The following is a 12908-nucleotide window of genomic DNA, read 5'->3' as shown; positions in this document are numbered from 1 at the left end:
ATCTTAGGAAATACATATGGAAGCTAGGGTTACAGGATAAGACGCACTAGGGAACGCCCTCTTTAGGACGTAGCTTAGACAGAGGCTAACAAAGGAAGTTACCAAGTGTTGCTTGTTGTCATTTTGTCCTGATAACTCCTAAAGGAAGCATGACCTGCAATGGACCAGCTGTGTTTTGGTATTCATCATGGAGAACGGATAATTCTCCACACAATACAACGCTTTAACAACGTAGAAATGTTGTTAAAGGGTTAGTAGAGGACCGATGCCTCTCTCTGAGGCCGGGTTTCAAAAAGAGCAGGTGTTTATAAAGCAACAGAGACACAATTTCAAGGCATTAAATTTCAAAGTTTAATTTCTTTTTAGTCACATTTGATGTATGCAGCATTTTTTAAATTGAAGGTAACATAGTTACTTCATAGTGCAATTGAATAGCATGATGTGCTAGAAAAACACATTATTATTATATATCGTCATTAATACAATCCTTCTGATTGTGGTTTGTGAGTTTTATATAAAGTATCAAAACATGCAAACTGTGGTGGTGTAGGGGATAGCGCGACCCACGTTTGGAGGCCTTGAGTCCTCGCCGCGGGTTCGATTCCCAGACCCGGCAACATTTGCCGAAAGTTTTCCCCCATGTCCTTTTCCCTTTCCTGTCAGCCTACTTTCATATAAGGGACACTAGAGCCCACAAAAGATCCCCTGGAGGAGTTTTAAAAAAAAAATCAGCAAAATCTTTGGGCATCCCCCAGAAAAATGAAGCCCTGGGCTTCTGCCTGTGTAAGCCTGTTCTAAGAGATTACAGAGCACAGAGATTATTTTTTTACCGAAGAATATCAAGTACTCTGAACTGCTCCCACCCTCCGCGACTGCACTGCAGTTTGGAGCTCAAACCCTTTACAGCTAAAAAATCTATTCTTCCAGCACCATCCACAGATATAATTGCGTTGGGACTTAAATTCCCTCAACAGGAGTGTAAAATGGAGCAAACGGCCTGACACGGCTGCCAGCAAAAAGTGTGCCAAAGCTCGTCGTTTGTGATTACCGTGTTGCTGGCGGAGCCTTTTGGTGTAAATCAGCACCGAGCGACATGTGCGCCACAAAGTGAGCGCTGCTCAGCTCGGCCTTATGGGTAAAAAACAAAAAACCTGAGCTTGATCGTTTATTCGTTCGCTATGGGCAGCTTTGGGGTGTCACGTTTCAGGCATTTTTAACTATAAATGAGGTTGAATAACGAGAAACTCCCAGCACACGAGCTCATAAACTCCTCTTTGTTTATGCGCTGAGAGTCTCGGTTGTGCAACAAGTCGTGTTGCCAAACAGCAGAGTGTGTTTTGTAGTGCCCCGAATTCAACTCATGAGTAGCTGATCATGCAGCCTGTGTGTTTGGTTACATGCCTGCACACCTCCCACCCCCCTCTAAAAAAGAAAAAAAAAAAAAAGCAAACCTTCAGCTTGGTCCGCCCCCCTCACAGCCTCTGTGCAGGGCGGGGGGTTCAGGGTCGCCTCGCCTGCAGTGCTCAGCAGAATATCTCTCGACTTCTGTGTTGGAGGGAGCTGGAGGTTTCCACCAGTAATAATGCGCGGCGGCGCGGCGTAGCCACGGCGGCCTTGTTCCTCTCCAGCCAACATCTGGGACCCAACGCTCTTCTGATGTTTTGAGATCGGGGTTTCGAAGGCGCTGCAGACCAGAGCCGACCGCGGCTTTCATGTACGGCCGCTGATGCTCAGTCATCGTGGTTTCTCAGAGACAAAAAAAATAATTAAAAATGCAAAGGGGGCAGTTCCTTTTGAGAACTGTGGTAGAGTTTGAACTCTAAAGTGTGTCGCTTCTGTTTGAAAGTCTGGGTGCAGGCTTTCAAAACAATACAGGAAGTGTCTGCCACAAAATTGGATTTATTTTCAAAATCTTTGACCTAATGGTATGTTAATTATATAATAAGAAAAGTATGATGATAACAGAGCACTAAAAGTACAAATAATATTAATGAAAATAAAGCAGTGATTGTACTTTCTTATGTTTGCTGTCAGTTCACTTCTTCAGTTCTTAAGCTCATTCCTCTCTCATATTGTGCCATCCTACTTCCATTTTCTATTCTACCAATATGCAAATCATTTAGACCTATTTATTCACCATTGCATACCACTGTATTTTTAAACATAAATGCTCATGTCAATTCAAATTCAGTTCAAAATCCTAAAGCAAAATTCAATGTTTTTCTATGTCTCATTAATTCAAGGTTCTTCAAAGAGTTGTTGTAGATGCTGATGGCTGTGGGCAGGAATGATCTCCTGCAGCAGTTCGTATTACAGCGAATTTGAAGAAGCCCCTGCCTGAAGACACTTTATTTTTCTGACGGTTTCATAAAGAGGGTGATCTGTGTTATCCATAAGTTGTTTTTTTGGTTTTTTTTGTAAAATCCATTTTATATTCAAGTTAGTTTTTTAGGCATTATTTATTTTCATTTTGATCCTACTTTAGATGTGCCAGGTTTGTGAGCTCAAGCCAATCCAATTCTAGGTGACTTTTCACTGGTAGGTAATTATTAAAGTAATAAAACATTTCCTCGGAGTTGGGAGTAGGTAGCATACATCATCAAAGTTGCATAAAACATCAACCTGTACCTGAAAGAGGTTGTCCCTGAAAGGGGTTAAATGTACAAATCTGTTCATATTTAAGGGGATCTTTTATGTTCAACGCTGATTTACTGCCTAGGAAAGAGCTTAGTAACTTTTTTTATTGACCAAACTACATTTTGCAGTTCCATGCTGATCTTTGTTTATTTACAGACATTAACATTAAGTCACATGAGAGTTTTACTGTGATAAACATCTGCAAGCTGCTGTTTCAAGTTTGGAGCTCAACCTGAAAGTTGATTTTTCTGCTTTTCCATCAGTCCATCTGTCCTACTTGCCTTGCTTAGAAGTTTGTTTTCCTTCATGTTTCATATAGCGCTTGTTCAAAAGCTCATATAGTCGTGGAGAAATTTGTGGGCACTTATTACGACAAAGATGCTTTAAAAGCTGGATCTTCTCTTGTTTTCTTTTAGCAGTATTGTAATCCAGCGTTAAAGAAACAAACAAACAAACTTTAGTTTGAGTGTCTTTATTTAATGAAGGGACGTAACGTAGTGATTTGCATATATGCAAAAGGCTAAGTTGTTATCGTGTTCTGCTAACGGACTAGTAGACTCCTACTACTATTAGCAAGAGTCTTTTTATATCAGTCTCTTGCTATTATACTTCAGATGTCAGCTAATTAATTTAATGGACGCTTAATGCCCATAATGTTTGTATCTGACGTATATTTTTAATGGGTGAGATGATAAAGATCACAAGGACCGGTGGGCAAACATTATGAAACTGTGCAAAAAAAGAAGTGTCAAGAAAATGTAGGTTAATCAAAACAGGCCCAGCGCATCACGGATCCTCCGCCATACTTAATTTTGGACACAAGATGCTTTTGTTTTACGTCAAAAATCTCTGGTAGGACAATTATTGAAACTTCTAGCAATCCCCAAATGCCTAAAATTGATTGGTTTTTGGAAATGTAATTTTAAAAATTATGCGAAGGATCAGTGCATTTTAAGACTCGTTGCTCATCTTTTACTAATGCTGGCCAGCATACGGACACCCAGCTTCTGTCTCATGTCATGAAGTGGACAGTATTCCTAACAAGCATCGATACTTTTGCTCTGCCGTGTTGATCAGGAGCCTCACAGGCCGTGGAGTCCCGCCGAACCGGAGAGCATGAACGCCAAGCGGCCCCGAGACGACAGCCTCCTTCCGCTCGTCATCCCCGTGTCCGTCCCCGTGCGGAGACGGGACCCCTCGTCTCCAGATAGGGATGGAGCAGCCGTGGCAACCAGCTGGCCTCACCGGCCTCCCAACCACCAGGACCTCGGGCGAGCCGATCACAAACCCTCGGTCATCGTCACCCGCAGACGCTCGCTCCGAAACTCCTTATCAGAAAGTTCAGAGCAGGTGAGTGCTCACCTTTTTTTTTTTTTTTTTTTGTTTGTTCGTTTGTTTGTTGGTTTTGTTTTCTGTCGTATCTTTCAATGTCATTTTAACGCCGTCATAAAAACAAGCTGTAGACCTTCCTTAGAGCTGTGGGTAATAATCCAGTGTCCTGGATTTTGTCTGTTTTAATTCCAGCTTTAAATCCTTGAATTCATGGCACGCCGCCCTACAGAAGCGCTGCCCCTTCCCCATGCAGTATTCCATGTTGTCCCTCCCCCATTTTCTCCCTTTGCCCTCATTCAGCTGTGGGGGTGTTGGTGAACTGGATTCCCTGTCCCAGATCAGGCAGATTAGCAGCACTTTGATTCTCTACATTGTGTACCTTACATTTAAGGCCCTGCGCTCTTTTCCGTCTACCTTTCAAGTAAACCTGCTTCACTGGCTCACACTCTTCTGCGTTTTGCCTCAATCAGACATCACGCGGATGTCGCCGTAATCAATTTTCCCACCTTCTCTCTCTCTCCAGAATGACGGCACGGAGGGAGAGAGGGACGACGACGGCAAGAAGTCCAAACGGCGTCCCCGACCGGAGCCTCTCTTCATCCCGCCGCCCAAACCGAGTTTATTCATCGCGCCGCCCGTCTACTCCAGCATCACGCCCTACCAGAGCCACCTTCGCTCCCCCGTTCGCCTCGCCGACAACCCGATCACCATGCCCCCGTACACGCCTCCGCCGATCCTCAGCCCCGTTCGGGAGGGCTCGGGCCTGTACTTCTCCACCTTCCTCTCGTCGGCTGCAGCCAGTGGTCCGGGCCTGCCCCCTCCCGCGACTCCCAAGTCGGCCACTCGCAGCTTGTTGCGTTCCAGTGAGTGGAGTGACATCTTGTCATCTATATAGCCAGAGACAATGTAGACTGCAACAAGCTCTGTGGAAGCATGAGCACATTAAGTAACAAATCTTGTTACCGTTAACTAGCTTATGGTTACGTTTTAGATCCAAGTAGTTTCTGAAACAATTCATTGAATTAATCGTGAAGATTTGGTTATTTAAATAATCCTCAACTCGTTTAGTGATCGATCAATCATTCACTGGGGTAAACAGGCTCAGAAAAAGGCCATTTGAGCAATGATTACGGCAAAACTGTACAAAAAAAATTTACATTTAGCCTTTAAGACAAATAACCTTTGTCTGTATATGTTCTAACCAAGTGGTATTTTTATCTTTAACTGGTTCAAATTCTATAAAGAAAAAAAAACAAACTCTTATTGATCGTCTTTTATTATCCGATTATTAATCAGTTTGTCAAGTTAATTGATAAATCTAGCAGAATGAGCTGAGCAGATCCAATTTTTTACCTGCAGCTGGATCATTTGCGTTAAATTACAAAGCGCTTACAAAAAGGAATTCTGTGTTGCTGGATTTTAGGCAAGAGAATCTTTATTTTAATTTTTAAAGGAATTGAATTATTTGTTGATTTGCATCTTTTAATGCATTTCTCACATTGCATTATAAACGATTCAATAAAAACTCTGAAGAAGGTGCCAGTATTTACATTCCATTAATCGATTGTCAGAATAATCCATAAATCAACTGATGACTAAAATAACTGTTAGCTGCTCCGAAGCAGATGTGTCCTTTCCTGGCAGGTAAAGCTAAGACTCGGGTGGGTCAGGTTGCCTTACAGTGTTAGCTCAGATTTGCTGGACTGTTATAAAATGCATTCATATTGACATTTGCTTTCATGCGATTCAGTTTGAAAAGAAGAATAAACCAATTGTTAAAGCAAAGCTATGAGATGCTTGCATATTGTCACCGACTGTATTTTGTTTCGCCGCCCTTCAGACAGCTGCGACATCACGCCACCGGTGCTGTCCGCCATGAGTGAGACCACGCCGGTCAGCATCGAGCCGTGAGTATCCCGTTTCACTCTGGAAGCGATCGGTTTGAGGGCCGACTGACATTTTCAAGGAGACGACACGGCTCCTCTGTAGCTCGCATTATAGAGGAATAGCCCTGCGATCAATTATTCAAAACAACACTGGATTGAGTCATAAATCGTCTCGGAGGAGATCGCTTGTTCTTGAAACTCTAAACCTGTCATTAAATGCGTCTGCGCTCTCCACCGCTGTTACCACTCGACCGTCTAAAACCGGGATTTGCCCTTCTTTGTTCTCAGGCTGCAGAAAGAGACCGTATAGTGAAAGGTTTCTAAAAGCTGTGAGCAATAATAAAGTTAAGTTCCTGAAAATATTCAATTTGATTAGGTAAAGGTAATTGTTTTTTTATATAGCACATTCTCAGCAACAAGGTAGTACAAAGTGCTTTACAGGATTTAAAAGGAAATGGAAACACAATAAACCGGAAGAAAGAGCAAAAGAAGAAAAAGCTAATAATGTTGATCCAAAGTAAATAAACTAGACTACCATGTTTCAGGCATTGAGTCATTTAGGCTTGCGTCAATATCCCAGTCCCACTGATACTTCATAAAAATCAACACCATTTAAATGCTTGAACACTCAGTAACTTAAATTGCAGTAAAATACCTGGTATAAGTTACCTTTGTGGTTATGTCAGTTCGGTTTATTTACACAACACCAATTCTAGACAAAGTGTCCAATTTATGTACAGCAACAACAAAACAAACAAATCAATCCACCAGCAACGCTTTGTTTTTTCATGGCCACTCCTGTCATAACAGAAGTTTTGTACAGGTCAGCCTTTTGTTACTGAAAACATACCCGACTCGACACATACGGCTACATTCTTCACTTCTTGCTACTTTTTGTAATGTTTTGATTCAGAGCAGCTAGCTAAATTCCTCGTCAAATGCTAGCAAGTTTGTCGTCCGTCCATAGTTCAATGCGTTTTCGGTGAATCGTCTGGTGACACCGTTGTTCCTGTGCCTTAGAGAGGCACTGCTTTGCTTTGACCTTTGTAAAATTGAACTACCGTGGTTTTGGCTGCTCTCTTCCCAACAGCTAAGGCCAATTGAGCACAGCAGGTAGATGAGGTCACATGACAAATAATTAGAGCTTCAGCATCCAATACAGTCTCTGTCACTGTGGTCGTCATTGTAAACTGTGAAATGTTGGAGAAAACCCAAACTTGCGTGGTCAACAAAACAAAGTGGATGGCTTAAAATAGAGTTCAGCAAGCTGGACGTTAAAAATGGCTGGCAAACCATTCTGGGCTGAGGAGCAAGAGGTAAAAGTTCGTTGACTTTGGTTAAGGATTATCATATAAAGATGCACTGACTTTACTCTGATCCATTACCTGGGATTGAACCCATACGCTCTGTTTTATCTTCTTTATGTTGGTTTTCATAGACACAAAGGGCATAACAATGAAAGTTTCTTTAAAATAAACAAATGATCAAATGCTACCTCAGTTGAAAAGAAAGCAAACTTCCACTTTCAACAGAAAATAAGCAAAACAACTGGCACTCTTGTTATGATTTAATATCAATAATCTCCGACTTAATTGTTTATTCTTCTAAACTGCGTGAGGTTCGTTTTATCAGACTTGCGGGAAATAAGCATTTCACAGAGAGAGAGATTATGTCTCGAACTGATTCATTTCAGGGCCCTAATTCTTTTTGATTTTGTCATTCTTCTGCAGTTTTGTATCTGTGCTTGGAATCATAAATCCATTTCATGACCCTAACTGGGCCAGACGACAGAGTGGCGTTTTTCTTAAACTGATCTGCAGATGCTTTGTTTGTCAATTTCTGATTGCAGCAAGGATGTGCTTATCCTCTATTTACACAGATTTATTAAAGTTACTAGCGTTTGTTTGAACAAAGCAGCTTAAAAGAAAGACTTTGGCACTCGCTGAATTTATTTCGAAGCTCATTAAAGGCAATCGCCAATCCAGCTCGTGGGAAACGCAGAAGAGGAGGGGACCATCTGAATTGTTTTCGGTGGCAACAAATTGAAGTGAAACATGAATATCTATTTAGAGGTGTGCATAGAAAAAAAAGTGAGATTATTTAATAATAAACCTTTAATGATTTAGCAAAAATATGTTATTTTGTGACGTAGGTTTCTGATGTGGTGTTGCTTTTTGTCGGGAAAGTTTAAGCAGGAGTGGACGTCCGCAGCGTTCTCCATGACTTTTCACCGAACGACTGAAGAGTTTTACTTTAAAACTCCACATCTTTTTAAAAAAACAATTTTGTATTTATTGTGGACCTCATTGTAAAGAGTAATTTATTGGGGAAATACTCAGGCTTGTAGAGCAAAAGCTCAATGTCGAAGCGATATAATAGGAAAATAGGGCAGCTGACATTAAAAATAATAATAAGAAAAAAACGGAGAAAAAAATGACACAACCCTACAAGCTTCGCTCAAAAATACTAACAACCTTTGGAAAGCCTAATGTATTTGATTCTAATGTTCTAATGTCACTTCTGCAGACGAATTAATATCGGGTCGCGGTACCAAGCGGAGGTGCCAGAGCTGAGGCAGAGGTCAGCTGTCGAACTGGATCGCCATCGAGCCGAACTGGTTTGGGCTCCACCTTCCGAACTGGAGGGGAAACCAGACTTCCAGGACAAGGGTGAGACAAACAAGCCGAGAAAGGAAATTAGAACAATTTTAGCTCCTGTAAATGTAAATAGACTAAAGCTACTTGTGTAGAATAGTCATTCTGTATCTCTTTTTTTGTTTTGTTTTGTTTAACTCTTACATAACAAGCCTCACTTAGACTTTATCATCTTTCATCATGGAAATCTGGTGAAAATAAATCCTGAAAGCGCAGTTGCTGTGGTTACGCTGACATTTTTAACGTTCGCCGTCGACGTCTCTTTCAGTGGAAGACCTGATGCACCTGGCCTGTTCCAGTGTTTTATACGGAGGAGGCACCAACCAAGAGTTAGCACTCCATTGTTTATACGAGTCCAAAGGGGACATAATGGTGAGTGCAGCCTAGCGATCCATACTGACTGACTCCACAGCAATCTGTATGAATAATAGGAAAACGGGCTATCGTTCCCCCAGCGGACAGAAGAGCCACGACTTTTCTACCATTTCAGATACAAGGTTTTGTGTCTATGCTGAATAAGTGTAGGCATGTTTTTTAGGAACCCCCCCCCCCCCTCCCCCCCCCAAAAAAATAAATAAAAATAAAAAAATTTCTGTAGATTTCTAAATTGAACGAGAAAAATGTAGAAGGCAGTTCCAAAGTTTACATTCACTACATGCAAATCCTTTGATCCCGTTTTTGTCGAAACGCTTTTTGCTCGCCCTGACAAAACACATGGAGAACTATTTAGTGTTGGTCTGGTCCATCAAAACATGATAAGAACCGTCGGAATTTAAAATGACTATCGGAGAAAAATTAAACCGCATCATACAGAAGCCACTGAATACCCACAGTGCTGACATACAGTGGACACTCTGGCACAAATTTTCTTTTGCGCCTCCACTCTATGCACTTTACATCTATAAGGACAACTTTTTAAAAATTGCACAAAATCAGATTCCTTTTTTTTTTTTTTTTTTTAGCATTTCCATTGTTTTTGTAGTTAAGTTTTTCAATACTTTCTGACACAATCTAACGTCTTCGGAGTAAGTTATTGTGTAAGGAAAGCCAAAGCAAAAAAGATTTTTAGTTTGTTACAAAAACGACACACGTTGTACAGTCACAAGAATTAAAACTTGTGCTTTAGCTAAGCAGTCTAAATTATTAGCTGAAAACTTCCTTACCTCAGTTTAAAACTACAACCCGAACCGGCCACATGCAAATGTGAGGTTTTATTACTTATGTAAATTTATGTATTTTACAACCCTCCCCTAATCTGATATTTCCTCTTAGCCGTTTTTTAATTTTTCTTTTCATTTCTCGGGTCTGTGTAAGCGCGGGCATTGGCCGTCCTTCGACGAGCCCGCGCTGGTTGCTGAACGGAAGTGACTGATCTCTAGATTTTCACTTTGCTTTGTGCTGAAGCTCTGTGGTGATCTGAGATGACTGTGATAGTAAAACCCGCCTGGTTGTTTACAGCCAGAGGCCCGCCGCCTCTCTGCAGAGCGGTGTGGGCTGCAAGAGCCGAAACAAACATTTTAGCACTTTGTCGATCAGTGAAAGCGGATCGCAAACTGCTGACGAATAAGAGGTTTTTCACCGTGTGTCACACTCATACCGACTCCGTTGCAGACATGCGCCGGTTAGCTAAAGGAGTGGCCAGTTCCAACGGGGCTTTTTCACATATTTGCCGGCAAGATGAAGACGCTGATTTGTTATTATTGAGGCTAAAATGTCAGAACCTCTCATTGTGATTCAAAACTCCTGAAACTGAGCAGACAAAATAAGTGCCACACCCATGCTGCAGAAATAAAACGTCCTGTGCCGCGTTCTGATTGCATCACAAGAAGGCCACTAATGACATCAGAGGCTAACCTCAAACGAGCATCTAAAATGTTTTAGTGGCCGGATAAAACGGGCGAAATAAAGCTCGGCTTCTTTTTGCACTCCGTTGACCCGAACTTCAGCTGAGAACATTGTTTTGTAATGAGGTAGGAAACAATCATTGGTAAACAGCGTGAGTTACTTCCCCAGCTCAACAAGAGAGGATAAACGGAACTCGATATGCTTTGCAAAGACATTCTTGCCACTTGACTTTGTCGGGTTTTATGAAAGTTTGTCGTGTTTTATTTTGGGTTTTATGTGATTGGAAAGTGGCTCTGATTGTTTTTTTGGGTTTTTTTTATAAATAAATTTATTTATTGATTTTTGTATTATTTTTATTTATCTATAAATAAAAAACATGATTTATTGGCATTTTTATTCATCTCCTTTACTCTGACACCCCTAAATACGATACAGTTGGACATAGAGCGTTGGTCAACAGCAATATCCAAGTCCTGCCGCTGATTCTAAATCTAGATCGTAGGTGTCCAAAGTGAGGCTCCGGGGCCATTTGTGGCCCTTGAAATGATTCTGTTTGGCTCCTGACCAGCTAAATAGAATTTTTGACCCCCAAAATTATTTATTTTTCTTTCAATGAGGCCTTCTTTTGTTTTGGATATTTATTGATATACATGTTTCATTAAAGAAAAGTCTATAGAAGAAAGAAAAAGAAAGAAAAATTACAAACGTTTGCATTTTTAATCGAGTGCTATTCGTAGCCTTACTGTCTAATAATAATGGAGTTTTTTTTGCGTACTGTGAGAAAGACTTCAAAAAGATCTGAGATAAAGAGATCTAAAGTGAATTCTTGCATCTTTAGAGAAGTCTGCTCCAAACGTCCTTGCAGCCCGATCCCGAGCTCTCGTGGTGCTTTATGGTGCTGTGGGTCGAGATTTCCGGCCCTAGCGACCAGCACTGGTCCAATGTTGTCTAGGAAACTACGAGGAGGGGGCAGCCAAAGCGCCCACTCTCTGCAGCAGTCCGGCTCAAACTGCCGTCTTCCTACGTTGCCGTCAGATGGTTTTCTCTAAAAAGAGTCGATTCGACGACTTCTCTCGACCCTGATGGAGTCCAGTTTGCAGGAAAGACGAGCCGTTAACCCAACTCATTGCAGCCTCTAACCCCTTTCTCTAAATCTGCAGCCTCTAATCATGATTAAAAGCTACTTTTTTTTTTTCTCAGGCTGCTCTGTCTCTGCTGATGCTGAGGGATCCAATCTTCCCAAAGACACATCATCTATCCAGCTACCACTACTCGGGTAATTCATGCCTCACGCAGACGACTCCGGAGCCCCTCTGTCTTTTTTTTCTTTTTTTTTTTTTCTCCTTCTTTCTCTCTGTGCTGCCTGAAAGCAGCTGCAGCTCTGATAGTGTGTTGGTGCCCTGGACGCCTGCGAAGGTTGATGTAAAGAGGGTGAAGGGCAATACAGCATGTGGTTAATCCCAAACAGAAGACAGGCAAGGCATTGTTTAACCAGTGATTTTATTTATTGATTTTTCCGATTACTTATGTGTGGTTTTAGGAATTGGGGGCGGGAGGGAAGGGACTCCGCTTGTTACTGTCTCCTTGCACTCATTCTTATTCAGGAGCAACTTTAGAGGAGTGATCGTGTTTTATATATATAAATATATCTTTATCTTCTTCCCTTCCTGCAGGATCAGACAGCTGGACGGCAGCTGAGAGGCGTCTGTTCAACAAAGGCATGTCCACGTGTAAGAAGGACTTTTTCATGGTGCAAAAGCAGGTATGTGTGCTTTCGATCTGCAGAAAAGGAAACTTTTGATTCTCCCCGTGGGAACAATAAGGCCACCTATATCATGTGTTCCTGTTCCGAGCGGAACAGGAACACATGATATACTGTGTCCTCTGCCCACTGTGTGGGCGGAGGAAAGGGAAATACAGTCGCTGTGGAACAGCGTTTCCGTTTCTGTTTCGATTGTTGCTCTGTCATTGTCAAGCAAGGTTTTTTCTTTTTTTTTTTGCTTTGCTTTTCCACCACGATGCAGCAGAATTTGAGGTCGAAGTTGGGCCTATTTAGAGTGTCACATTGTGGTTTGCAGACTCAGTCTTTGCTCCACTTTCTTCTTTTTTTTTAAATCACAATTTCATGTCAAATGTTACAAGAAACTGTTAAAAGTCATGTGCAAACTTAAATGATTTGGTTACATTCTGCTGACTCCACATTGAGTGGTGTTTTGTGTGTGTGTGCGTGTGTGTGTGTGTGTGTTTTAGAAGCATAGGTGGCGATTAATTAAGTGTCTTTTAAAGCGTTTCTGTTGTTTTGACCTTTTGTTTTTGACTCGTTATCCTTCTCAATAACACAATTACGACCCAGCTTCTGTTTTCAGGCAGCGGCTGCCAATTTTAATTTAAAATGTCATCGTATTTCAGAGGGTTTTTTTTTTTTTTCAGTTCCTGGGAGATAAACTGTCCTACCGCATCACGGATCGCCCTTTACTTGGCAATGTTCATCATTTTATACCCAGACAGCGTTTTTGCTAAGCCTAATTTTGTTTTCCTCTGACTAATAAACACA

The 12908-nt window shown here is 41.5% G+C and overlaps 1 protein-coding gene across 3 annotated transcripts in view; it reads left to right on the top strand.

Annotated features, from left to right (window-relative positions):
• mideasb (mitotic deacetylase associated SANT domain protein b) overlaps positions 1 to 12908 on the top strand; it is a 29153-nt gene that overhangs the window by 9871 nt on the left and 6374 nt on the right. For all 3 annotated transcript variants that reach the window (XM_044142172.1, XM_044142173.1, XM_044142174.1), the window contains 7 exons: positions 3715 to 3987; positions 4493 to 4832; positions 5810 to 5876; positions 8382 to 8524; positions 8778 to 8881; positions 11555 to 11630; positions 12028 to 12116. In XM_044142172.1, coding sequence (XP_043998107.1) covers positions 3715 to 3987; positions 4493 to 4832; positions 5810 to 5876; positions 8382 to 8524; positions 8778 to 8881; positions 11555 to 11630; positions 12028 to 12116 — 1092 coding nt within the window. The remainder of the gene's footprint in view (positions 1 to 3714; positions 3988 to 4492; positions 4833 to 5809; positions 5877 to 8381; positions 8525 to 8777; positions 8882 to 11554; positions 11631 to 12027; positions 12117 to 12908) is intronic.

Source organism: Gambusia affinis, linkage group LG16 (genome assembly GCF_019740435.1).
Source record: "Gambusia affinis linkage group LG16, SWU_Gaff_1.0, whole genome shotgun sequence".
NCBI lineage: Eukaryota > Metazoa > Chordata > Actinopteri > Cyprinodontiformes > Poeciliidae > Gambusia > Gambusia affinis.
This window is presented reverse-complemented; position numbering and strand designations above follow the sequence as displayed.